Raw genomic sequence first — 27,852 nt, 5'->3', positions numbered from 1 at the left:
TGTTTTCCTTTACATTCGACGACCACTCAACAGTTTCCGTATCTGCTTTCGATATTCGGTATTTTCTGAGCAACTTGTATCAGCCATGCTGTGGTCACCCATGATTCCACCGGTACTGACGTCACACACGGCTTCGGACCCAAGTGGAAATTTGAAAAGGCGAGGAAATTGTTTTTATTTAAGTTTTCTAGATTCTTTTTTCTCCTTGCCATTTCGTTTTCGAGGCATTAATAAAGAAGTCTTTTGAGCATGATGCATGCGCTGGCACGACATAAAAGTCGAACAACCAACCGTGATGTGTGTGTCACCAGTCGGGTAGGTCTTTAAATGCCCTTTTTTAGGGGGTGAATCTCGAATGACCTATTAAGTTGTGGGTGAAAGTTATATGAAGCCAATGGCATTGGGACCAGCTTTCAAGACATGGTAGCTTTGGTCAGCATGCCTAAGAAGTCTGTGTGACTGGCTGGTTTGTGCGCGTGTAAGCATGCATCTGTGTGAGTGGGTGTGGGTGGGTGTGAGAATTGATTTGAGCAGCAAGGTTTTTTAATCTTTTTTTGTTTTTTAACATTCTTGAGCTTGCGTTTGATGTTTCATCGCTGAGCGATCACGTAGCAGCATTGCCAAAGGCACGACCTAAACATCCAGATTTTGTTCCCATCGTTCAACATTTACTTTGTAATTTATGCTCGTGTACTTTTGCAGCCAGCTCTGCGTGGATTTAATGGACGTTTGGAGGGAGGGCGGAGGACGTGTGAAGAAGGATTGGGCAGCAGGAGAGCGCTGTAGCCGCGTCTGCGCATGTGCGGCTGTCGCGTGCTGGCCTACAAATAACTGGCTGCTGGTCGCTTCCTGCTGCAACCGCTGTGTCTTCCAAAGTTTGGATGCTTCTTCCACGTGACCAGGACACAAGTCTGCTTCGCCTCCCTCTTGCACCCCATGCCCTGGCATCTCGCGTGCTGTTTGCCAGTTTCAAATCTTTCGGGTGTTTGCATCTTGACATTCTGACTGGGACAACTCTGCAAAGATCATCAAGTTGCAGGAGACACAGGAGCAGCGCCCGACAACAGTAAGGTGGCGTTGTTATGACAACAGTATTGTCTTTATATTAACTAAAGATGTGCCCAAGTGCATTTCTTAAGGGTCATTAATTAATTTTTAGATTCATAGATGGTCATTTGTCATTCATCTCATATGGGACAGTTTCATTATTAATCGGCGATCGATTTCAAAATAAAACGCCGAATGTAGCCACATATCTGACAATATGTGTGTTCGGTTAAGAAGCCCTTAAGGTTTTATTTCTTATCCCAATGGCTTTAATGCTTTGTTTGCTTGAGCAAACGTTTGTCTTTTCAAACTGAAAACCAAAAGAACTCTTTCGAGGAAAAATCCTCACAGCTCTAAAAACAGAAGCGCGGTGTACATGATAGATACATCAACAACTTTACTTAATTTGTCTTCACCTCCATCAAAAAGGTTCTGTGATCATGTGTCAGTTGTGAAGGCAAGAATTCAGGTTTTAGTCTGTCTGTCAGTCAGTCCCTCTAGCATGCCTCCGTTCGCTCTGGATCTCAGCCACTGGACCCTGTCGTCTGCCTCACGGCGTCTCCTGGGACTGTCATCTGGGTCACCACTTTGTGCAGCCACGCGAAACCCTCTGTTACTGGTTGCAGGCCAACAGGAGATGAGACAAGATGGAGGTTTTACACCATTTATATATATTCGCGGAGCCATCTCTTGATACATTTGATGCAAAATCGAGTGTAGGAGTTCAAACATCCAGGCATGGCTTCTGAAGGAGCTCTGAGGCCATCTGCTACACAAAACTACAAAGCTAGTGTGCTAGGGTGGATGGCCAGCCCCTAGCAGTCTTTTCTAGCTGTTGGACATTAACCATTCATCCAACATGCTAGCCACATGTTACCCACCCGGCCCTAAGAACACCAACTCATTTCCACACACCGCCTGTTTCTATATCTTCAATTTTGGTGAATCACACAATAATGGTAACACTTTTGTATGATGAAAGCGACTCTTCCGGACTGTTTTATCTTTATAAATAGATTATCTGATATTCATCCACGCCCACTATCTAATGTTTCAGTAAATTGTGTTTTTCGTTGTAATTATCCAAATGGTTCTCCATTTACCACCTCCGTCGCCAAGTCTCGTATGTTCTCGCGCGAGTATGAAAACCATCCGAGATTTAGCAGGCGAAAGCCGTGCCCACTGTTATCTGTGAACGTTTATTGTGCATACTGGATGTTTATATTTTATTGCGTGTCAATTAGGTCAAGTGCTCCTGCCTTTTGCGCTGTTTTTTTTTTTTTTGTTTTTTTTTTGGGGGGGGGTTTCTATCTGGAACCATGTTTGGTCATGCGTTGGGCAGTAGTCACGACTTAGTTTAAGGTTTCAACTGAACTTACCACGTGTCTGAGTCAACTGGACGAGTCACACGTAATCTGAGAACAACCGTTATGAATATTTGATGATTTCATGCTGGTCAGAACGGGAGATCATACAGAGGCAGAAGTGATTCGCTCCTGATTTAGTCATCTGCAGAATATTAGCCATCATTGTTGGTGTCGTCCACAGGTCTGTCACAGGTATAACGGGGGACGTCAAGGACTGAGGGTGGTCAATACGATATCCACCGCCCAGAACATCTGAGGGATTGCTCTACCTGTTGTCCTGTTGTACCCCAGGAGAACGCACCTCCAGAATAGAAGGAAAGACAGAGAGGATAAGCAAACTTGGCTCTTCCCTACCCGGCAAAACGGTCGTTTCTTCTACCCGATATACTGGGAGTCACGTGCCTTGACGGGTTCTGTGGCAGTTGTAATTATGGTAGGGCACAGTCGTCTCCTCAGCGATAGGAACAGCAACTTCTCTCTATACATATATCTCTCTCACTCACATACACACAGATTTCAAGTGTCTCATTGAACTGTCGTCGTTATATTTCTTGAATTCCTCTCTTCGATTTCTGCTTGCTGCAGGCTCTCTCCTTCGTCCCATCATTGGATTTCAAGGGAGGCGAGGGCAGAATGGATGAGAAAGCAACCTCCGCACTGCCGATGCAGAACCTCTCCGAAAGTACCCCGAACAAAGGCAGGACGCGAAAGTCGATTTCTCCTTCTCTCAATCCTGTGGAGGAGGATGCAGGCGAGGCCGCGGTCAAGGACCTGCTGGTGTACTACGCCAGGCATTCCACCATGCACGGCATCCCGTCCATCGTCGGCTCACGCCTCTATCGAGGACGCAGGTACAGTGAAAAAAAAAGGTCAAAGGACAAAGCAAGAAAATCCAGTTGTCGTTGTTGTTGTTGCGGCTGCTGCTGCTTCTGCTGTTGTATAATGTTATGCTATGTTATATGGAACTCGTGTGTTATCCCACCTCCTTGATAACGATGATCATACCAGTTGGAGAGAAAAAAAGAGAAAGAAAGAAAGGTTGATATTACTTTAAGAGATTCAAAGCAATTTGTCACAGTGTCATCCGTTTGCTGTTGCTTGTGCTTGTCTATGTTAAAGTTAGCAGTTGCTTCATTTGTAGTCTTTCGTACAGATTGCATCGGGTTCGCCCCCACACAGGGATCTGTTTGTTTTTGTTTTTTGTGTTGTTTTGTTTTTTGTTTGTTTGTTTGTTTGTTTTTTGTTGTTGTTGTTGTTGTATTTTTTTTTTTTGCTTTTTTTACAAATTCAGCTGTCATTTTTTATTTTAAAAGTACTTAATAAGTAATCATTGCATAGTATTCCTCTTCTAATAATTAAACCGACCAACAGAGAAGCTATTGTTCAATAGATATGTGGACCAGACAGATAGAGAAAAAGACACTGTCCTTCTGTCATTCAACACTCGGCAAATTTGAATACAAGAAAGAGTTCCTTTTAATGGACAAAAATTAAAATCTTTCGCGCAAAAAAGTTGTCTTGAACTCTCTGTGCGATAGGATCTGGTGGTGAGCTTGTCAGTGTCTGCTCCTGTCGTGAAACCTTTCCGAAAAGGTTGAATTAAATTTTTCGGTTTTTCTACTCGATTACCGTCCGGTAAAACCGCTTTCTGTAACAATCAAGAGCTCACCGGAACGATTACGAGGGTGGAAATTTAGTGCACGAAATGTGTCTTGCCCTCGAGTGGCTTCCGCCATCGCTATCAACATCAATCTTGCGGGAAGCATCTCTAAAGCTCGAGGAGCGACAGCTTGTGTGAGTGTACTTGAAACTGCTCGCGAAAATTAATTCTTTCTTCTTCTCCTCCTATTACGAAAATTTTATACAATGTTAGATAATTGTATCTCTGTAAATATCCATCTGTCCGTGAGAGAGAGAGAGAGCGAATTTTTTTTGTTCAGTTAGGCATATCGAAAAGCAAATGAACGTGGAAACGAAGAAAAAAAAACATGAAGCGGATGAGTACTAACTTCAGAACAGGCAACTTCTGACTGTTGGTCATTGCAGTCAAGTTTTCATGTTTGTTTCTAGAAATATGTAGACTTTTAGTTGGTTTTTTTTTTTTTCAGTGTTCTTCATGGTGATCTTGGACCTGTCACGTGCCGATCATTTTTATTGGATCTTGAAAGTGTTGTCCATGTCAGCTGGATCCTTATATCATTGTTTTGCATTATTTTTCTTTTGTATCTCCCCACGCCTTTTTTTCTGAGTGATCAGTTTATCGCATTTTACCTAAATTCTTGAAATTTGAACGTTTCCTAACGATCGCGGAGCACTTCTGTTTAACAACAACGGCCTTAAAATGCGTTTGCCTGAATCTTCTCAGTATTCAAATAAATGTATTTGTTCCTAAATCGTTTATTATTGGTTTATAAATCGGTTACTGTTCCTCTGGACATCAAGCGTGCATTCCAGGCGGATGGATCTGCAAGATGTTGCGCATATTAATCTGCGTTAATGCGTTGTGTTCCTCCTCTGGATCCCCAGGGTCTTCTGGATTGGTGTCGTGTGTGTGATGGCCATTTTGCTGGTGACTGTCATCTACTGGCAGATGTCCGACTTCTACCGTTTCCCGACCGTCACCAGCGTCAACGTTCGCTACGTGACGGAAAACGACTTTCCAGCCGTCACCATCTGTGACCTCAACGTTTTCAACAAACAGTTCATCGAACAGGTACTGCAGTGTCTTTTCGTCTAAACTTTGCTGCCAACCTTGTCTTTATTTTCACGACAATTTTCTCTGCATAAACACATCATTTTCTACCTTTTTTAAAAAATAGTATTTTGATGTGACTAGAAGAGATAATACTATAAAGTAAAAATAATATCACCTCCTCTCTTGCTTGCAAGATGAGTAGAATGGATTCATCAGGGTCACAAATAGTTCAGGGTTTGTTAGGAACCATGATCATTACTCTCATATTCCATAAACAACGATTTTCAGAGACCAAGAAGGCTTAAAATAGTTAAATGGCAGTGCACCTTGTGGTTTGTTATTTTCTTTCCATCGTGCCTACAGCTTGACATCGCCACGCAGATGCGCATGACTTACCTGACGGAGATACCGGGCATTTTTCACCTGGTGGGCAAGGTGGTGCTGGACACCTTACGGCAACGGCACAATGTGACTGAGTCCAGCCATCAGAAGGACGAGGAGACTGTGGCGAGTCTGCTGAAGGTGATGAAAAATGCGATTGGCGTGTGTCGTTTGTGAGATTGAGTGAAAAAAAACACACACACACAGAGTAGGATTCGTGTGCTTTAGCGCTCTTTCAATGTGAACATAAAACATCTTAAATAATCATAATGACTCGAGTACATGAGTTAACTTTAAAAAAAAAAAAAAAAAAAAAAAAAATAGGGGTGGGAAGGTTATGGTTTTGAATTTACGATGCACTTAGCAGTCATAAGCACACCAGCTGTCAACTATTTTCAGTCTGTTTAAAGAAAGTCAATCTGGCAAGATTTTACAAACCATGGTTATCGGGGAAAAAAATTGTTTAATAACTCGTGGCAAGTATTTCGATATTTTTCAATGTCCTGAGATCATTTGAGGATGTGTACATGAATAGAAAATGTAATACCTGCTCAATGTCAGCATTATACACGAGTTCACACACACACACACACCAGACAGACAGACAGTTTGTGCTTGAGACATACAACAGAGAGTGAGTGATAAAGGGATACGACAGACCACGTCATAGAAAGACAAAGCAAATTCACCAGCTAACAATAAAAGGGGATGACCGAGCCATGCAAGCCAAACGGAGGACCCATGGTGACTGATCACATTTTCATTTGTTAGTCTCTCGCTAAAGCTTAGTCAATTAAGTATCATACTTAATTAGCGTTTTAGCATTCAGCTATACAGTAGGCATCCTTATTGCTGCAGATGACCCAGCAGATGATTGAAGTCGATGGAGGAGGGTTGTACTGTGCATGGAGCGATCACTACTGGGAGAATTGTTCAGTTGCCATGGATACGCGCGTTACTGATATGGGTGTCTGTTTTACTGTGGATTCTCGTAAATTAGTAAAGGACACCTCCCTGTCCAGGCGCAAGGCTAGCACGGTCAGCAACGCCCTGAGGGGACTGAGCCTCATTGTCACCACGGCGTCCGAGGACATCCCATACCGTCTGTACCACTCCGAGGGATTTAAGGTATTTCACTGATCGGAATCTTGTCTCTGTCTGAAATCATCGTTCGCATATGTCATTGCATCTCACCATCCTTCTTGTAGGAGGGGGGTATATCTTTGTCGAACATTACAGATACCTTTTTATTTCTAGGTTTTGAGCCTTCCATATTACTGGGTTACCCTTCACTGGTTCTGTCTCTAGGTAGTCCTTCACGATCCTGAAGAAGAGCCTCTTCCGCAGTCACGTGGATTTATCGTGGGGGCCAATCGTTCTGTCGAAGTTGAGATCAGGAAAAACGTGGTGATTTTGCTTTCTCTCCTGTCTTCCACCCCCACCAACCCCTTCCACCCTTCCCACACGCACACGTCCTGCTAAAATTATACTTAACTTGTTTATAACCTATTTTCAAATCCAGTGAGATCGTAGATTTTTTTTAAAATAAAGGTCTTGGCTTCCAGAAGCAACCTATTATCAACTTCAGCTTTGAAAAATATCTAGTCGAGATAAAAATTCCCTCACTTCCCTCACTAGACCTTTAAGCCGGACGGAGGACGCCATCACTGATTGTTGTTCTTCACAGCGCATCGGCCTGGAACCGCCGTTCAAAGCGTTTGGCAGCGGCACGTGCGTGGAGGTCTGCAGCTCCAGCTTCGTCAACCCCCTCAAGCGATTTGCACGCTACACGAAGGAGGCGTGTGAGATGGAGTGCTTTGTGGACTACGTAGTGGACTACTGCCACTGTCGTCACTTCCTACATCCGGGTAAGAATTTGCCCTCCTGGTATCGTGGTTTGCCGACATGGGTTTCTTTTTCTTCCAATTATCCGTCAAACCTGTAGCTTCTTGTGCTTGGCCAGGACCAAAAAAAGTCTTAAAAAACAAATAATATATGAATGATTCAGCCGTAAATAAGAAAAAGGTGGTCCAAGCTTTTCTATTGGTTGTAAATTTGACAATGACAATATACGTTCCTGACAACATTCTGCCTTTTATTTATTTTATTTTTTTATACCGGTAGGGTTATGATGTTTTGTTCGTAGTTTTGTGAACACAGGACAGTTTTTTAATTTGTTTTTTAGTTGGGTTTTTTAATTTTATTTTATTTATATTTTATTTTTTTTTTTTGTCTTTAAAAGAGAAGATGCGCTTGTACTAAATTCTACTTCTACTGCTAGCAGTATTACAGTTCTACTTATGTTTTTTCCCGTGACACTTCAATTTATAAAACAATTTTTCTTCTTCGTACACAGGAAACGAAACCATCTGCCCCTTGAAACAACTCGCCACCTGCTTCAGGGAAGCTGAAGGTTGGACATATCAGATTTTAATTCACTTCTTTACATTTAAACCTGTATTTGATATCAGAGATACCTAGCTTAGAATTTAAATTTAAGTAGCCTTCCTTCATCATCCATCTCTCTCTTTGCAGACCTCTACTTTGGCGGGAAGAACAAGTCGCAGCCTCGCTGTGACTGCCCGTTGCCATGTCGTGAGAACGTCTACAGCACCAGCGTTACCTACGCCAGCTTCCGCACCACCGCCCTCTTTGATGCCATCTTGTACGTAGACCGTCTCCTGTAGACACTAATATGTACCCAGTCTTCTGTAGATACTCGAGACACTAACTTACATGCAGACTACTTTAGTTTCTTATTTATCCCACTGCACGTGACTTCCGATAGAACGTTCACTATTGATACCATTGCAAGTTCACAAGCTAAACATACTCACATGATTCTGTTTTTCTTCTTGTTTTCTAAGACCAGGTGTCAACGAAAGTGTCGTGAAAATCCACTTCTATTTCCCGGATCCAGTGGTGACTACCATTGAGCAAATACCGGTCTATTCCCTGGAGGGCCTTTTGGGTGAGTGGAGAAATGTTTGTCACGTTGTTGTCTCCATTCTGTGGCTGATAATCAGTGAGATGTGTGCTCCATCTCCTCTCATGGGGGTGATCAGAGCGGAGATGGTCAGCTCAATCTCTCACCATCAGCTCTGGTATCCTTTAATGTCTCTTCCCTGTGGGTGGGCGCGGTCCCCAACGATTAATGTCTGTCATCAATTCAGTGAGGGTTGGCTGTCCAGGATTCAGATCTCGTCTCGGGCACACTGTTGCTTCTCTGCATGTGGCATCCGTTTACATGTCTGCCTGCCTTGCCGTGATTTAACCTTAATTGCTGGATCGAGGTAAAACACTAATTCCTCCTCTTTCTTTGTGGGTGAGCAGAGAAGAGTTTTATGAAGTAAGATGGTTACGTCGATGCCTCCAATCTCTTACCCCTTTAACAGTTTCGCTGGCATCTTTAGAAATCTTTTACACATTTATTTCAAAATTTCAGTAGTGCACTGGCCAAAGTCCGATCAGCAACCTATCTGAAAATGTGCATGCACAAGTGAGTGTGCATGCCATTGGGTGAATGCGCTGTCTGCATCCTCGTATGCTTGTGTGCATGCATGCCTGTTGGTGCGTGCAAAAATATATGTGTGTGTGTGTGTGAAAACATCTCTAATTAAGAGCCCATATATGCTTCAGGTTCAATCGGAGGACAGGTAGGGCTGTTCATGGGCTTCAGCCTGGTCACAGTGGCGGAAATGTGTGAGCTAGTCTTCTTGCTCATCACCAGAGGCAGACGATTCTTCGCCCAGCCAGAGGCTCGCAGACCTCTCAACCAGAGACCGTAGGAGGCTGGGGGTTAACTCTACACATCACCAACCTCACGAATGAGCTGTCTTCTGAAAGGAATCAACTCCCAATTTTTCGCATCCATTGACAATCCAGCAGCATTGAAATTACCGTTATATGAAGACTCTGGAGTAAGGAATTTGTGCGTCATCCATGACTGTAAGAACTTGATAATCATGACACGGGAATAAAGTGAACGATTATGAACTACACGTGCATATTAAAACACTTGACGGAGCAGAAAAAAAAAACTTATGAAATATAAATTGCACAGCTTTTAACAGTACAGGTTTTCGTATAATCTGCCTTTAGAAGCTAGGGCACACGCAAATGGATGCCAGTCAGTATCTTCAACACACAAAAACCTGAAGTAAAAATTTTGTCATGTCTCCTACGAAGAGGACTTACAGGAACATTTGCATACTCATGTTCGAACTTTTACCGAACCTTCTCCACCGGAATAATAGTTCGTAAAGCACTGCATATTTGTATCTAGTTGTGGAGTGGCTGATCAGTGTGGTTTATCGCGAAATTCTCATCTTGTGTCACATGTTAAAATGGTGTTGTTGGTACTGCCTGGTTGGTACATCTTTGTCTTGTGAAAACTGCTATTGTTGTGAAAATGCTATGTTGCAAAAATCGAGTGTTGTGTCATCCATCGCTTTCTGCAATTCGAGATCCTTTGTGAATTTTGCAGAAAATATTTAAGGTAACACACTGCAGTATCAGCATAGATTAAGCCTGCAAGTCACAGGTCACGGGTACCATGACCCAGTAGATAATGACTGCCATCTGTATCAATAGCCATTAAAAGAAACTTTCCTTGCAAACACACCCGTCCATTTAAAAAAAATTCTTTAGCGACATAGCAAGTGAATTTGTTTTGGCCAAGGCCCATTTGTTTCCTGCTTCTCCTCCTAGTGGCTGTTAACTAGGACAGGCCTTGTATCAGAATAGCTAGTTGATGGTGATGTCACTCCCTTGACCTCTAGCTTTCACCCTCACAGGTCACATCTTTCATGAATGTAGCTCAAAATAGCTTCTGGATATCAAAAGCAATGTAAAGGTAAAAACCCCAACCCATCCAGGTGGATGATCTTAAGCAAAAGCAAAGAGTGGACCAAGGAGGATCTAAAGTTTCAGACGGACACTGTGACCTTTCCAATTATGTTGTGAGCGGCTACACACATTCCTACAAAACTTGCAATTTTTTCATAATAACAATTTTACTCATTTGTAAAACTACTGATACTGTGACTCTTCACACCCAAAAACTTCAATACAATAGTTCACAAACAAAAGTATGTCACGATTGCAGTCTTGAAAGTGCTTGCAAAGGCCTCATATAGAATGCAAGGCTTGCTATTTTTGAAATGACATCACTCACCCAACAAATTGCACTAACATGAACACGCAAATCTTTTTCACTTATTTTATTTTCAGTTGCAACAGACCCATCAGATTTAGGAACCAAGTGTTCCAGTGGGACAAAGCTTCTTGCCAAATTACATCCAAGTATCATCCATCAGATTAAAACACCACTTTGATCCACGAAGTGGAAGGTTGCATACATCAGCTGTGTAGAAAAATAGAGTAAATGCAAGTACAAAACAGCTGACCTGCATCTTAATATTTCCCTAGTTCAAGACACAATTTGTCCCCGAATGAAGTAGGGTGCATACTGTAAAACAACTGCTGATACTGCTACAATATTTGCTCAGTGCTACATCACCAGACAGAACTGTTAGAAGGAACAGAAAGATGAGGAAATGATTACAATACTTCTACAAGCCACATCAATTTTCTTTAACTCTGAATACATGGGCACAGCAGCTGCCTATCTTGTAGTTGCTAATCAGTTAACAAGAATTTAAAAAAAAAAAAAAACCAAAAAAAAGCAACAACAGGTATGAGGCAATGTTTGCAACACATCCTCTTTTAATAGCCTTGAAACATATGCATAAACACAATAACACTTTCTTAAAATAAAAAATGTGCAAGCGCAAGCAAGTTAAACAAAGTATTCTTAGTGACACTACTGAAAGTGCACAAAGGACTGACAAACAAGATTTTTTGCAATCATGGATGCATTAAGACACTTGGTAGCATGATCAGCACTTTATCTTCCAGAAACAGTGCCATGAATAATGATAAGGACAAGAATTCTAGAATGAAGGAACACGAGAAGATAATACTTATAAATGGGAGGGAGGGAGAGGAAGGGGGGATTTGAAAATGCATGTAGTGTAATAGCCGTATTAGAGAAAATTTGCAAAATTTTCTTTTTGTAAGTCTACAATAATAACTTCGCTTCCTTTTACCCAACTCCAATCAGGAGTGAGGGACAAGGTGTGAGAGACATTTTTTAATAGTTACCCAGATATCAAATGGTGCAATATCACTCGGTGAGAGGGTTCTTGGATAATAAAGATTGTTATCACTTGAAGAGGAAATTCTGTTGAAGAAGTTTTGGTTCCACTTAGACACGCCGGAGTAAATCCACCAAAGGTCATAACCTTGTCATCTGTAACCCCCAACCAACCAAAGTTGAGTGGTATCAATGATTTCCTGGTAAACATCAAGTTGTCCAAATGTATCACAGAAGGTGGAGTCCTACACAGTGCCAATTTATGAGAAACTGACAAGTGTTAAGCCAAGGATTGAGAGATACAGAAGCTGTGATATTACTTTTTCCATAGTAAGCACTGGCTGTTGGGATCTTGGTAGAGCTGCTTTGTGCTGAAAACGGATAAGCTGAGGCCGAGCAAACCAAAGGCCAAGGCCGATGTGTTGACCCAGTTCCTCTGTGGTCGGGACACTTGAGAATCCTTGCAGAACAAATCATATAGTCTTTATTTCCTTTTTATTACTGTATTTTATAGGAAAAAGATTAGTTATACTAATGAGATAAAGCTGAATTTCATGGCATATCTGTACTTAGCAGCAGAACAAGTGTAAATCAGGCACAAATATCTCATTTAAATACAAGCAAATGATATAAAAGCTGCATTTACTAAGTCCCAGACTGATAATCTGGTAACAGTATCTGATGACTGCCAATAGCCATTTTGCTACCATTTAAAGGCAGAACTTTTTGTGGGCATATTTTAAAATGGTTTCACCTGTGCGAGGGAAGGTACGAGTACACACAATGCTGACTTTCACATGTGGTCAGTTTTCACTAATTGCTACCCTAACACTCAGGCAGGTTGGAGATCATATAGGCACTTGTTGGATGGACTTAATTGCAAAACATCCATGACAAGTGTCAATCACAATATTTACCATCTCTAATAGTGCTAACTGATCCTGCTACTGTCAAGCTTCTGAGCGACTTTCTGCATTGCCATATACTCCTACCTCCCCTCACATGGGCGAAAACATTTTCCTCCTCTGGGTAGAAGTTCCACCTTGAACACTTCTTATCCAGGCAAATGCCATCAAACATCGAACCAAGTTTGGCAAAATTGTGTATGAAGGTCACAGGTTTAGAAGCAAATGCTCAGGCCTTATATGCAGCAAGCCCTGATTGAACTATCATCACAATGCAGGGGCTTGCAACAGCTGGCCATTGGTGATATGGCGCCCATGCACCAGAATTTTCACCTGCTATCATGACAATAGTCCTATTGGGGTTTTCCGCATACAAGGCAAGACATCACAACATTAGTCAGCTAGTGGAGCTAAGGTATCAAGCCTTGTTTCAACTTAAGTGGGTTTGCTTCATAAACATCGTAATGCGAACTTCATGTTTGGTGTGCGTCAAACTTTACGTATTTTATGTGTTTTTATTACTGTGTTAGGATAGGATAAGTGCTTACAGTATGTTATTTACGTACAAAATTTGTGTATGTTCCGACTTACAGCGAAAATCGGCTTATGACACGACGTAAGAACGGATTGTTGTAAGTCGAGAACCGCCTGTACTTTGCAAGTCTAAAAGTTTAGCACTATTGGTTAAGAATGGCCTATCAGAAACACTACAGGCAACAGAAGTTGACTTTTTTTGTAAACAACAAGATTTAAAAAATAAGTTGTTGAAGTAAGAAATTAATCTGGAGTCTGAAAATCTATTTCCTTACACTCGAGTTTCTAAAATTAAGTAGCATGTGTTTTAATATTTACTTTCTACATATTTTAAATTTTATGCAACTTATATTGTAATGCTTTCTGACATACAATAGAATTAGATTACCAACAAGCAAGCAAAAGAATAACGCCCGACTACCGTAAATCAAAAGTAAAACAGTTTCATAAAAACTTATTCATAACATTTGTTTTAAAGGAAAACTGGTCTGTGAAATAATTCTCAAACATTTTTTCCTGAAATTTATTCCACATAACTGGAAGCGTGTTCATTTCATATCAAATTGGAAATACTGATGTCAAATTATGACACAACTAGTTACCTGCATAGTTCGTTGACCAAAGGTAGTCCTAGTAAAAGAACGATGTAAAACCATGGTCAGGAGGTTAACTCCTTTCCCTACGGTGGCAGTCATTTTTGTCTGTTGTATGTGGAAATTGTGCTGGTCTCAGATTCCTCTACTGTCAGGATAGAAAATTCAACAAATTAAAATCCCCCCAAAAATAATAATAATAAATTATAACACAAGAGAAATGGAAGAACCAGCTCCAAAAATGATAGTTACTGCAAACATCAAGCTTCGTGTAAGCAGAACCTCAAAAGTTCAAATCCTGCCCCTAACTCCCACATTCTAAATTTATTTAATTTGAAGAAGACTGGTTTGTTTGCTTTTTTTCAACGCAAGGCATACTGAAACAATTCCTACTAAAGAATGGTGGGAAAAATGGTAGGTTTGTGACTTGCCAAGCAAGATTTTGAAATTCAGACTGTCGATAGATTCGTGACTGGTGTACACCTGGCAGTGGGACTTATCCCCTTACAGGTTTAACTGACATGAATACCAAAAACACTTTCACAAATAATGATCTGAATTACATGGTACTAAAGTAATATTGCATTTTACAATGCTTTAAAGATGAACAGTTCACATTATGGTATTCCGCGTGACCGTTGTTGTCTTGGTCGTTCGTAAAATCAGAGGACATTCAAGAACGAAATTTTGTAACGTTAGCTTACGTTTGCATTCCAATGATTAGTTCCATGCTCTATCTCAAAAATGTGGCACACAATCAATTGAATTATTTCAAATAGTAGTAATAATAATAATGAAAGAACACCAACCAATAGAGGCAAGACAGCTAGCGGCCTTCTAGTCTGTCCTTCAACATTCAACCATGCTGGCGAAAGGGAGAGCCCGTAGCCTTCAGCGAAGTTGCGGGAACTGACGAGACTACACGAGAAGCTGAAATTCTTCAGTTTTTTTAGTGCTATGCATTCGCAGCCTTCAAAATATGAAATTAGTATGGCTGTGTCTCATATGTTCAAAAATTACTATGACTTTTTTTCTTAATTGAGCTGTTGCACGTTGGGTATCACGTGATATGCTAATGAAAATCATAACCCTTTGGAAGGAACACAAGTTCGTGGAAGGAAAAACTATCTTGGCCAATGGTGCTCTTTTCAGCGAAAGCTCTGCTAATGGGTCGTTTTCACTCACGTGATACACACGTTAGCAACGAGGCGGTGTCCGCCATCTTCCTTCCCTAACGCTTCGCGTTTCTTCAGCGGCTCTATATCGGCTTGTGTCACGACACCGCTAGCGTCTCTCGAGCACACCAGCGGAGTCGGACAATTGCGTGCTCTTTCACTCAAATAAACAAAACGATTTTGCCTATACGAGTCTGCCTATGTTTATTAATAAAATAAATAAATAAAAAACCCTATGAAAACACAGTCACTATAACAATGGCTCTTCCTTTCGTCAAACACATTTACCAAGTCCACCGAACTCCTTGCACACTATTAAAACTCACTGTCTTGGCAATGTCTCCTCTAACACAATCACACAAAATCCTGTATCTATTACTATTCAAACTCACTGTCTTGGCAATGGTTCTTCTAACACAATCACATCTCTCCACTGAATCTTCTACACATTATGAAGCACACTGTCTTGGCAATGGCTCTTCTAGCACAATCACAAAAATCCACGGAATCTACTATTAAAACTCACTGTCTTGGCAATCACACTTCGACTAACACAACCTCCAAACTAAAATGTACTCGATCTCTTACACACTAGTGAGACACACTGTCTAGCAAATGGCTCTCTACTCTTAAACAAGTGTCCACCTCTCTCCGAATCCTTTTCTCTTCTCCCTATTAAAACACACTGTCCCGGCAGTGGCTTCTCCCTTCAATAAGAAACACAATCCTCCTCCCCTTCATTAAGTGTCCAGTTTCACCTCCTCTCACTCATTGCTTGCTACCCCAATCTCCAGTCACACCTTTTCTTTCTTTCTTCTTTAACATCAAACAAGAACTTTTGCACATTCAAATGCATATTTATTCATTCTTTTCAGAAAATTTTTGTGTCTGCTGACAGGACATAACTTAAAAAAAATCATTGCAGGGTAAGAAGGAACATATCAAAATCCCAATCTAAATAACATCACTGATATGGATTACTAAGAAGAACTATTGGTTAGGTAATCTAAAATCCACAAAGAAGCTCTGGCATCAATATTGCTCTGAATTAGCTTCTGAGGAAGCAAACGGCATTTGCATTCAAATGACAATAACATTTGATTCAATTATACATGTTTGAGTATCCTGTTAATAAGCAAAAATTATTAACAATATTCTGTCAACAGCAAATATTTTGATCAACATCATACAAAGCATGACATCTCCAGCAAAGAACAAATTCTATATTGTTCACAGTTTCACATCAATTTACCAAGTAACTTATCTGATCAGTTGGATATCGTCATGCTATTATAAATAAAGTGCGAAAGAATAAGAACTACAGTAAGGTAATTGTGCATTTTATATCTGAGAATAACTTCTATGGTAATGTAAACATATACAGATTGCAAGCATGCATTCTGAAAATAAATGCTGATTTCAAACTAAAAAATTGCACTATAGCTACTCAATAGGCACTAAGGATTTATGTAAATTTACAATGCAGCAACAAAGCCGAACTATTTTGTCTATGACTGGATTATCATCACCAGGCTTTGTTGCCATCGGGTCAATAGGCACTTTAGACTGCAAAATTCCAAACTTTCTGCGAACAAAGCCTATAACTCTCTCAACATGAATTCGTACAGAGGCTATTTTTCTCGAATTTTCAACTTGTAGTGGGTGAAGTTGCTTTTTCCCATGGGTAAAATCTGGAATTATTAATTTAGCTTGATAAAAAAGAACTTCATCTTCAATGTTGAAACCTCTGTCGGCCATAATTACATCTCCTGGTAACAAGTTGGACAATAAAGAAGTATTTTCAATGATGTGTTTGCCTGAAGCCCTGCCACCAAATGCATCTGAAATGTAGCTGATTGAACCTTGTGGTGCGATCCCAATCAGGTATTTGGCAGAATGATATTTTTTATAGTTGGAATAAACTTGGATCTGATTGGTTTGGCCCGAGGGTTTCTGTGCTTCAAGTTCAAAACAGTCAACAATAACAGCAACTTTATCTTTAAAGTTTTCTCTAAAGCACATAGGCATAGACAGTTTCAGAGCTTCTCTTGAAGGCCAGTGCAACAAAAAAGACAACCGTGCTACAAGTACATCAAGAGTTCTATGAAAACTCCTTTGCACAGTTGACATGGATACTTTCAGCTGATACCCTATATCCTGGAATTGGTAGTTCAGTCTGATCTTAATTAAACACAGCAAAAACTCTTGCTCTTTGGACAGTGACTGTGTTTGATTAGACATGTATGGCTCTACCGTTCTGAAAATAAGGTCCATTACTGCCAATGAAGGAAGTCCCGTGTAGATTGGAACTTTAGCTTCATCTTCAACATACACCTGTCTTTCATAAATAGAACAATGTTGTCTGTTTTTAACTGAATCAAGAAGTCTGGTCTCAGAGTCCTGCATGATTGCATCCATATTTAGTCCAGTCAAATCTGTTTGAGTGTTCTGATCATTTGAACATGAATCTTCTATGCCACCATGTAAACTTTCTTCGCAAGCACTTGAGCAACCAAAATCTGTTTGAGTGTTCTGATCATTTGAACATGAATCTTCTATGTCACCATGTAAACTTTCTTCGCAAGCACTTGAGCAACCAAAATCACTTTCACATAATTTTTCTTCCTGGCTTGTCTCACTGCTGATTGATTTTCGCTTCTTGCTTGCAGTATGTAGAGTAGGGACGGATGCATTACTTCTTTTGCGAGACACAAGCCTCAAATACCTGTTTTTCGAAGTCTCAGCTTCTGAGCAAGTACTTGATCGCTCATGTCCCAAGTGTAGAGTGGGAAGCCACAAAGGGCTGTTCCGGAAATTCACATATGCTGGCTTTCCTAGACACAAGAATAAAACAACCCATGAATTACATCTTTGTGATATTAACTACCAAAAAATAATAATAATCAGCACTGAAACAAAATAAACCAAATTCACGTCTAAAAAGAAAAATAATGGAGTAGAAATAACATTTTTTATCCTCTCTCTCTATAGCTATAGTTTATTAGTCGTGGTCATGCATAATGAAAGTCTTGTTTTGATGTTCACTCAAATCACGTGAACTGTCACCAACCTACAATGAAGAAAATATTTATCACAATGTGTACAACATGCAGAACAATGTTAAATACTTTAGCAATTTGGAAAGCGTCTGGTTTCTTACTGCCAACAAAGTGTTTCGAACAGATAACTATTTTGTTCCACTTCTCTTCTGTTGTAATATCCTCTCGGTAAAGCAGACGACGTCGTTCTTCTGTAAGTTTTCTTGTTTCGTCGCCTTGGTTCAAAATAATTTTGGGTATCTTATGAAAAGATACATCTAGAGGAACATTTCGTTTACTGCAGGGCTTGTTTCCGCATCCTTTTATACCGCAGACGACCATGATAACCGATCAGTTGCCAGCAAGCTTCCGTAACCACTGCTTTAGTTGGGAAAGAAAAATGGCCGCTGAAGCAGCTCGCAAAAACTGATGACGTCACGTGAAAACCACCCATTAGTTTGAAACTTAATCTGATCTTAATCTCATCGATTATCAATTAAAGTGCCCCCCCTTTTTTTTTTTTTTGCTCCTTTTCCACGATATATATTAGTAATCCTTTCCAAACTGATGGGGCTATATTTTGATAATTATATATATACAGTATGTAGTATCTGCATAAATGATCAAGAGATTAAGCAAAGGAAAATGCCAACAGAAACATACTGAAAAAGGATAAAATAAAGTTATTATTCCAGCAGTGTAAGCAATTTTCTCTCCATTTAACTTTAATTTTTATGAAAATAATGATATTAATCGTCATTTTCAAGAGTCAATTGAATTGCTAAAAGCGTTTACTATCCGTCGTCTGCAACAGTCGAATAACGATCGAACTTATATATTACTTGTATATACATCAAATGTGCTTTTGATTCTGCGTAAACCTTTAGTAAATTGAATGCTTGGGGTTCGGGTAAACTCACACTTCTTTGTCACTTCAGTGTCCAGGCTTAAAGACAGCAAAAATAATCATTATGGTAGTAGTGGTAGCAACTGTAGTAGCGACTGAGCCATCGCAGTCTGCGCATGTTTTGATGACGTCACGTAAAACTGACCAATCACAAGCTAATATCTGCCCATGGCCCAATAGCCTGTTTCGTCTGCTAGATGAGCACTCGGAGTATCAAGAAGTAAACACAGGCTTGTACATCTATCAGCATTATATTAATAGTATCAATTTAAATTATAACACGAGATACTACATGTTAAGCTTCAGTCGGCATTCTGATTTTCATGTAGCAGGGACTGTCCACCCTCAAAGCCATCAATCAAATCACGAACTAATATATATATAAGTCCGTGATCAAATTGTTCGCAGACTACAGCTAGAGACGGTTCATTTCCACTACCACAGAGTTTGTATATTCAACATGATTACTTTTGAGTTGAGTGTATTTTATGTATACCACAGATTCAGCAAAGGCAATCATAAACCACCTGCCGAACTAAGAAAAGTTAAGGCTGCACCCGTGATAAAACTTTTGTACTTGGACGTTACGTCCCTTTTTTTTCTGTATGTCGCGCAGGCTACGCTGACAACTCGATGCAACCAGTCTACTTTTGTTTCTGTGGGCGCAAGAAACTACAGCTGCTTTAGCCCTCTGAAAAGATGGATGTTGTGGAGTCAGTCTGGATGAACAAGCAAGTCACCGGCCTCAGACGATTGCTTTATTTGGTCTCCCCAAATGAAACTTCATTCGAAAAACTTGAGGAAGTGCCCCAATATGTAGAAGAGGTAAAACTTTTTGTGTGTGTGTGTGTTAAAGCTGGACATTCAGTTTCCAGCATTATGATGTTAAAAAAGTTTAAGTTAACTAAGTTGCACAAATACGATTAAAAAAAAATACAGATAGTTTGTGTAAAGATCACTTCAATAGTAGAACTTTAATTGATAAATTGTTATGAACTTTTGTAATGTATGCTATTGAAAATGATCATTTAGTCTATTGAGAACTCTTGTATTAAAGTAGTTGTACAATTGTGATAATTATAAAAAAATGAATTTCAGTAAGCGTTATATAGAATATGCTTATTTTTCATTTAATATACACACAAGGTTCTGTTGGTGGTACCTATAGTTTCAGTCAGAAAACAGATAAGACAAACATTTTCACTTGTAGTTAAGAAAGTGGCTGACATTCCTCATATTATATAAGCTTTCTTATAAACTTCAGTTAAAGACAACCACATGAAACTGAAGGAACAAATTATAAATGACATCATATTGTAAATCTACAATGACAACAAGCCAAATCATAGACAATTCTGTAATTGTTCAGATCTTTTCTTTTTCCAAAAAGCTGAAATGCTTCTTTTAAGGTATTTCTTTCAGCCTTTTGTGTAAGATACTATAGTAAGGGTACCCAGTGAAGCCCCTCCACCCGAAAGTCTGTCAGCACTCAGTGCACTCACAGACTGGATCAGAGAGCAGCAGTGGAGAGTAATGTCAGGGAATGAGGTATACCACTAGCCTTTTCTAGTGAAGGGAAATAAAAATTGCACTTCTGCTGGCCTAAGTCTGGTGCATACCCTCTTGTGTTTTCTCTCTGTCTCATAGTGTACTCTCTAAAATTATGTCACCATTAAGGTTTGCACTGCATAATATATTTTGAATCACATCATTTCTTTTAAGGGGTATAACAGACATTAAAATAAAGGTGCTTCATAAATCTAATATGCTGATGTTGGGACATAGTATAACATTTATAATAATGTCCATATTCAATTATTTTTATTTGTCCATGCACTTTGTTCGTATTTGCCATGACATCTATTTGCTGACGCTGGTTCTCCTTGAATGGTTGACTTTTGGTTTTTTTGTAGTCTTTTGTGTGCAATGCATTGACCTCACCTCCACATGCTCCATGAATTCTATTATTGTTGTTATTATTTCTTCCATTTATATATAATATTTATGGTCAGATGAGTGGACATGTATGTTTGATTAAATGCAGACATGAATATAAAAGCATGCTTGAAACCATAAATTTGGAGGCTAGAAATATTATGGATGGGATATTTGGGGCATTAATCTAGCAGACTAAACTGTGAGATTAATTAGTAAGTGTAACACTTTGATGATGAAAGATATAATGTATTTTTATAGCACTCCAGATTGTCTAGCCTTGACCAAATCTGTATGGCTAAAACTTCAAAGCAATATGTGGCAGGCACTGACAGCTTGATAATGTTAAAAAAGATCATAGATAACCAGATTGGGCACCACATGATTACAAAAAAATCTGTCTGACTTTCAGTGCTAGTTCATTAGCTGTCATTTACAAGTGCACACACACACACAGACATCCCTCACCGATACAAAGACACATTAGCAAGCATATTAAAAAAAAAATAGGTAAGTGTGACAGCCAAAGTCCATTACAGTGCATAAGTACCTAGACAGCTGTTGGTAAATGTTGATAACTAAGATTACTTTGGTTGCACAGGCACAGAGAGCACAAAGGACCTGATTCAAATATGTGTAGTACAAATGCACTGATACTAATAGAATACAACTCTGTGTGTGTGTGTGTGTGTTCTTTTCTATTATTAGCAACGACATGAACATTATTCGTGAACAATATTCCAAAACTCTAATAAACACCAAGTAATAAAAAGTATCAATCTTTATCTTTCCTTTTCCTTTTCTTCTTTGCTGTTTTACTAAATTTATTAGTGTTCTTCTCTTCACTTTTCTGTTAACCAAACACTTTATGTTGTAAAACCCACAAAGCTGCAGGGAATAACTGCTGATAACCTTATTTTTTTCTTTCTGAAGGCTGCCCCTTATTTTATGCTCACACTCTTCCTGGAAAATCTTATCCTTCTGGCCAAAAAGATGCCTACCATGCGACCAAATGATGGCTTCAGCAGTATTGCTCATGGTTTGCTTTCACTCATGCATAGGTATGTTGAGAGAGATTTGTTGGGACAACACAACTGTTATATAAACAGAAGACAGATAAATAGATACATTTTGTTCACATACACGCATGCATGCACATGCAAGGACAAGGGGTGGCGGGGAGAAATTGATGTTTCATGCCGAGCCAGCAACTAAGCCTATATCATGGCAAAGCAGCCAGTTCTGTAAACAGATGCCTTTCACACGCAAGAGAGGGTAGGGTGGGAGGAAAAAGGATGATGGAAAAACTTTCATTTGTTCAGCAGTTATATGGCTCTTTGTTTCTGATTTGAGTTTCTTGTTCCTTACAGCTTTATTTTCCGTGGTATTGAGCTGGCAACATACATCTGGATTTATGAACGGTTTTGCATCTACACACTTCCATGGGAGAGTTCATGGACATGGCTTCTGACTATGTTAGGAGTGGACCTGGGATATTACTGGGTTCACCGCTTTGGCCATGGTATGTTAAAGGGGATCAACAGTTACTGCATCATAAAAGGCAAAACTGTTGCATTTATAATTTTTAAAAGTTCAGATTTATTTGTTTATTTTTCAGATTAAAATGATGAGTATATTGTACATACAATCCATTCAACTGAGCACCACCTTTACACATGAATAAATACCATAACCTTAAATTTTTAGTTTTTTATGCTTTATTTACAGAATAGAAGAATAACTGTAAAGTCATGATTATAAAAATTTTACTTTGCAGAGGTAAACATAATGTGGGCAGGCCATCAAGTACACCATAGTTCAGAAGACTACAATCTGTCAACTGCTTTGCGACAATCCATGTTCCACCGTTACATAACTTGGGTATGATTGTTGACTTGCATATACACATACAAATGTCTATGACTGACACTGTTTTGTTAGGGTTGAGGAAGTTACCACATTTAGTACCTTTTCATTGCATTAAAGCTAGTCATTTTCTCTTGAGCATTATTAAACTTTTGTTTGTTCCAAAGAGAGTTGTTAAGTTTCAACTGCTCATCGTACTGTCCAAGAGCATCATCAATATAGCAAGTAATTTAGAAGTAATATAATGGTTCAAGCTTTAAATATTCATCAGTCAGTGCAAATGTCATTTCTGTCAAATGTGTGAACATGCTATTTTGATATCGTAATTTTAGACTTATTAGGCCAAGTTAATGACAGAATTCTCCATATTGAACACTCGATCTTGCTTTTGAATTTAAACACAGTTGTAGGATTTCTTTTATTTTCAAGTAAATGTAGAAAGCTTGTTAAGAAAAGTACGCAAAGTCTTACAGTGTTGTGCATCGTGCATCTGAGTGCTGTGTGCAAGCTGAGATGATAAAACTAGAACACTACATTTTAGTCTGTAATTTACATTGCTTTTAATAAAAAAAAAGCTTCTGTATTCATATAAGAACATTAATTAAAAACACTGCTTCTGTTTGCAGGTGTTCTATCTGCCTCTGGCACTATTTATACCACCCTCTCAGTTTCAAGTTCATTTACAGTTCAACCTTATTTACCAGTTCTGGATTCATACAGAGGTTGGCAGTGGGAGACTGATTGGTTTATCTGGGTCACTTATTTATTTTGTATTCAAACAAGACCGGCAAATGAAAGGAACAATAGAACCTTGTAAAGTAAAACCATGCAATGGTAAACATTGAACGCCGAAAAAAGTTCTTTTAATAAAATTGTTCTGGCAGTACAAAATAACTACATTTTTATTTTTGGAAGTGTTTTGAATGTGAAACATTCTTTCACATTGCTAAGAATTGTTAGAGATATTTTGGCAGCAAAACTTGCATTTTTTTCTTTTTTAAAGTTATTGTGAAGTACTTTTTCCTTTAGCTTATCAATACAATTGGACCCTTGGAATGGATTTTTAATACTCCAAGCCACCATCGTGTTCATCATGGTAGAAACCCATATTGTATTGACAAAAACTATGCTGGGGTCTTCATCATCTGGGACAGGATATTTGGTACCTTTTTTTTAATTTTGCATATAGAACTTGTAAACTTAAACAATTGTTTTAGCGAAGGAAATTTGATGTTAGCACAAAATCTTAAGAACTGTTCTTCTCAGTTAATTAGAATTAATTTAATTATCAGTTGCAGCTAAATGCTTTGTAAACACTATAGTCAAACCCTGGTGTAAACTGCAAGGACAAGGGAGGCTACTATATATAAAGGGCCAGCTATGCATGTTATAACAGTCAAGGAAATGTGTTAGGTGACTGCATTCGTAGTCTGCTGTATGCCATTCAAGTAATTCATGGAGTGCATTTTTTGTTGTTCTCATCTCTTCATGTAAAAGAAGGTCTATGCTATAAAGAAAAATAATAAAGGGTATTTGCTTTTGCTTACACAGGAACATTTCAACCAGAGAAAGAAAAGGTTGTGTATGGACTTGTCCATCCTTTGACTACTTGGGATCCACTGTATGGGCAAGTAGGTCAAAAGTATTATTGCTATAAGCTGTACAAATTAACTGATAGAAATTGACAAGACAAAGGGGGAAATTATTTATTATATATAATTTCCTTATGATTAGCATCTATTTTGTTTCATTATTTGATGTATTTTAAGTCTTTTAAGATAATTGTTATTATTGAACATGTTCAGCATTCTGCATGTGTTTTAAGAAAATGCCTTATTACAGGTAGTATTAGTAACATGTTTTTGGCCTTGCTGTGAGTAAATTTTCTTATGATCTGTGACAATGCACATGATTTGAAGCATCATTTGTAAAAGTTTTGAAAGGTGAGAGCAAAGATTTCCCCCCACCCACCCACCCCCGCCTTTTTTTTTTGTTTGAGCTTTTCATTAAGAATTGATTGTATTATGCACACGCTATTGGCGCCCAGGTGTGTCATTTCCTTCACATTGGTCGCATGATGTGTTCTATGAACACTTGGCAAGACAAGCTCAGCGTCATCTGGAAGGGGCCTGGCTGGATGCCTGGGAAGCCCCGGCTTGGTCTGTATGAAGACCTGCCTCAGGTGAGTAATCTACCCCTGGTGAACTTGCTAATGAAGTGTTGAGTCTGTTGCTATTTGCAGAGAGATGATTCTGCAGAGATGAGGTCATGCTGTGCATGAATGTTGTCTTTTGTTCAGATTTATGGTAGTCTTGTGAAGAAGCAACATGTGGCTGAATGAGCATTGAGCATTCGTTGATCACATCCTCATCTTCCCATTTTATATCTTTGTGTTGTACTCTTTTATAAAAATATTAGGATTATTTATTTCACAGTGCTAGGTTTTACTTTGTTTTTTAAGTAAAGATTGAAGGTCTTTTTATTAACAAACCTGTGATATTTTTGAAATTTGAGTATATGGTCATTGTAGGATTAACAATACAGTCTTGTTTCTGTGCATAATTGGATTTTTTTCTCATTATTTAATTTTCTCATTAACTGCCTTAAAAAAATTAACTACTGTTGAATTTCAGCATTGGAATAAACCATGCTCACAAACTGTTCCATAAATAAATATTTCAATAACAAGAGTGATATTACCGTTATTTTTATAGGGGAAAAATACAGATTCAGAGTAGTGTAAACCCTGGTCAGCATACCAACATAGGAATGAAATAGTGCAGCTGATACTCAGTTACCAGTTAACTGCATGGATTCCCTCTATTTTATAACTTGCGCTTATATAGATGTATCACGCAGAATGCTAAAGATACCTCTCAGACAATCATATACCCATACATCCATGTACATATGTGCTCACAAAGTCATTGGCCAAGGAATTGTATATTTTAGATCCCTGTTTGTAATATGGTTATATTGGGAGATATTGGTTCCATTAGTAAGAAGTACTAAAACCCTCTATTTTTCTTAGCAAAAATTTAAACATTGGGAGCTCCAATACTGAGTTACAACTGCGCAACTTTTTATACATGATGAGTTCAAGTAATGAGTGGGAATCTGTTTGTCCAACTATTTAGGTGGAATTTCCAGCACAAAAGTATGACAGCAGCCTTCCTTGGTGGGGCAGTCTGTATGTTTGGGTGCACTTCCTTCTTCTGACTGCTGCAAACTCTGTCCTGGCCCTCAGAAAAAATGTAAACATACAAATGTTTTCTCACTCATATTCATTCCTATTCAGTTCTTTGTTGCCATTCACAGTTCATCGTGTCAATAACATTACATATGTTTGTACAAGTAAAGGAAACTTGCTTTTTTATTGCTTTGCTGAGTTTACAAAACAATGGCGCTCTTAAAATCAGATACTGTAAAACTGTTTCTGGAATTGCATGCATCATATGCTGTGTGTGCATTTTTGTACTCTTTGGAGCTGGTCATTGTGGTTGTGAAGCATACCTTATTTTATTTAAGTCAATGAAAAGAAATAAATGTTTGTATTAAAGTAACTGCATTTTTTTATTGTCTAGGAGTTGTCAGCAGTTACCATCACCACGCATCTGATTTTCTTGGTGTTTACTCTTTTCTGCTTTGGTAGTCTGTTTGACAACAGGTGGGAAGATTTGAGATTTACACACTGTTCTGTATATCTATACTGCAGTTAATGCCTGCTGCACACAACGTTATGCTTCATAAAGAGAAATTGCCAGAGTTTTTAAAGACTTTGATCTTAAAAAAAAAATCACAAAGAGAACTTAAGTGATCTGGTAGGAATAATGCTTAGAAACTCTTGTAACAGGTGACTGCCTTAAATGTAACAGTCATCAACAAAAGAAATCACAATGACATTTTCAGTCATCTTTCAAGAAAACAAGATATGTGAAATTATAAGCTTAAATGTAGCAATTGTTGGCAGTGATATCAACAGACTTGTACATTTCTGTTACTTGTTGTTTAAGCATTGTGGAACAAGTGGATTCGATATTACCATGAAAATCAGAGCTTTTAATGAGCATGACAAATGTCAATAGTATTTCTAGTAATTAGTTATTTATGGAGGGATTTTGCTTATTGGTTTTTTAAAGGGGGTATGGTCCTGGTCTTGAGATGACTCGATGCATCATATACCTTCTGATTGCCAGCATGTACCAGCCAGTCTCACTGCAGTTGTCAGCATTCAATGTCATCTTCTTTCTTTTCTTGGCCTCAGTATCTATGTGGTGTTACCTCATATTAAGGAATTTTCAGTTACAACTTTACAAAAAAAAAAGGGTAGAGTGAAGATCTCCTTTATTCTTTGGGTGAAAGAGATCTTCAGTGTCTTTTATTGATGGGCTTATGGATATTTTTAACATTTTAAAATTATTGCTTAATTTTGCAAGCACATAATGATTTATAGAAAATAAATTAAGAAAGCAAAATAAAATGTAATGAAAAAAATCATGATGTATGAACCATTGAAAATAGTTGTGGGGAAGGGGGGTGTAATGATTGCAGATATCTAGGTAAAGATATTAGATGTGTAGTCATCGAGGTGTTGAGAAAGGACAAAATATGGAAAAACAAGGTATGTGTGCATTTTGGTGTACATATTTGAATATTGAAAGACTTGGTATTGCAGTCCTTGCATAAAGCATGTTCATCGATGTATAGTTTTGTTTTCTGAATTTTGTTTTTTCAAAAAGTAGTATTTGTGCCAAAATAGTGTAAAATGATATAGTTTAACACTGTTTTGAATAACCATAAAAATAGCATCTAAAAATGTCTGGAATGTTCACAATATTTTTTGCAGGTTTTATGTGACTCATATAAATTTTGGTAAATATATGCCTTTGGGATAGATCAACTCTCTCTTTACTGCTGATATGAATTGATAATTGCATTTTAATTGTGAAATCAGTATGATGATGTCTTTCAGATCTATGTCAAAGTGACAGCAAGAACTTGGTTGGGTGCTTAGCTTTATCTGTTTATATTTATGCATATGATGTTTGAAGCTGCAGGTTTGACAAATCAGTTAATCATCAGAAAGGATTTTCTACTGTAATGTGATGGCGTGATTGTATTAAAAATGGGTGTCTGTCATCGTTTCATTATTTTTTCACAAAGTTGACAAACCGGTGAGTCATCAAAAGGAATATTTTGCTCTGTTGTGACAATGCATAATTTTATTAAACATAAGAGTAATGATATGTACT

General features: G+C 38.6%; 2 protein-coding genes and 1 long non-coding RNA gene across 11 annotated transcripts; 2 read left to right on the top strand and 1 right to left on the bottom strand.

Moving 5' to 3' along the window:
* Positions 1-322: 322 nt before the first annotated feature.
* LOC112556674 (acid-sensing ion channel 5-like) lies at positions 323-11,185 on the top strand. Of its 5 annotated transcripts, XM_025225888.1 has the most exons (12): positions 323-1,066; positions 2,596-2,847; positions 3,000-3,265; positions 4,941-5,127; positions 5,473-5,631; positions 6,349-6,618; positions 6,799-6,897; positions 7,178-7,358; positions 7,847-7,903; positions 8,026-8,155; positions 8,358-8,461; positions 9,130-11,185. In XM_025225888.1, the coding sequence occupies exons 2-12, from the start codon at positions 2,845-2,847 to the stop codon at positions 9,276-9,278; spliced, it is 1,605 nt and encodes a 534-aa protein (XP_025081673.1). In that variant the 5' UTR covers positions 323-1,066; positions 2,596-2,844; the 3' UTR covers positions 9,279-11,185. The 5 variants fall into 5 exon arrangements, with proteins under 5 accessions (XP_025081673.1, XP_025081674.1, XP_025081675.1 ...); XM_025225889.1 differs by lacking the exon at positions 2,596-2,847; XM_025225890.1 differs by lacking the exon at positions 2,596-2,847 and having other exon boundaries at positions 323-1,071.
* LOC112556677 lies at positions 10,698-18,940 on the bottom strand. Of its 2 annotated transcripts, none has more exons than XR_003097802.1 (4): positions 18,813-18,940; positions 14,489-14,597; positions 13,689-13,827; positions 10,698-12,107 (listed from the first exon to the last, which is right to left on the bottom strand). It is a non-coding gene; the product is annotated as an uncharacterized LOC112556677 (long non-coding RNA). The 2 variants fall into 2 exon arrangements; XR_003097803.1 differs by having other exon boundaries at positions 14,489-14,609; positions 18,813-18,827.
* A 23-nt stretch (positions 18,941-18,963) lies between these two features.
* On the top strand, positions 18,964-27,850 carry LOC112556675 (alkylglycerol monooxygenase-like). 4 transcript variants are annotated; one of them, XM_025225893.1, is made up of 12 exons: positions 18,964-19,019; positions 19,416-19,624; positions 21,668-21,795; positions 22,105-22,256; positions 22,512-22,615; positions 23,227-23,322; positions 23,630-23,762; positions 24,152-24,231; positions 24,648-24,782; positions 25,738-25,854; positions 26,185-26,267; positions 26,740-27,850. In XM_025225893.1, the coding sequence occupies exons 2-12, from the start codon at positions 19,499-19,501 to the stop codon at positions 26,933-26,935; spliced, it is 1,350 nt and encodes a 449-aa protein (XP_025081678.1). In that variant the 5' UTR covers positions 18,964-19,019; positions 19,416-19,498; the 3' UTR covers positions 26,936-27,850. The 4 variants fall into 4 exon arrangements, with proteins under 4 accessions (XP_025081678.1, XP_025081681.1, XP_025081677.1 ...); XM_025225896.1 differs by having other exon boundaries at positions 19,011-19,029; XM_025225892.1 differs by lacking the exon at positions 18,964-19,019 and adding an exon at positions 19,054-19,244.
* The last annotated feature ends 2 nt before the right edge of the window (positions 27,851-27,852 follow it).

This window comes from Pomacea canaliculata, linkage group LG2 (assembly GCF_003073045.1).
Source record: "Pomacea canaliculata isolate SZHN2017 linkage group LG2, ASM307304v1, whole genome shotgun sequence".
Taxonomy (NCBI): Eukaryota; Metazoa; Mollusca; class Gastropoda; order Architaenioglossa; family Ampullariidae; genus Pomacea; species Pomacea canaliculata.
This window is presented reverse-complemented; position numbering and strand designations above follow the sequence as displayed.

Coding starts and splice junctions, on each gene's coding strand:
- LOC112556674 (XM_025225888.1), top strand. Junction 6,898..7,177: donor TTGAGATCAGGAAAAACGTG/GTGATTTTGCTT, acceptor TGTTCTTCACAG/CGCATCGGCCTGGAACCGCC. Junction 8,156..8,357: donor GCCCTCTTTGATGCCATCTT/GTACGTAGACCG, acceptor TTGTTTTCTAAG/ACCAGGTGTCAACGAAAGTG.
- LOC112556675 (XM_025225893.1), top strand. CDS start 19,499: ATGGATGTTGTGGAGTCAGTCTGGATGAACAAGCAAGTCACCGGCCTC. Junction 23,763..24,151: donor CATCTGGGACAGGATATTTG/GTACCTTTTTTT, acceptor TTGCTTACACAG/GAACATTTCAACCAGAGAAA. Junction 24,232..24,647: donor GGGATCCACTGTATGGGCAA/GTAGGTCAAAAG, acceptor ATTGGCGCCCAG/GTGTGTCATTTCCTTCACAT.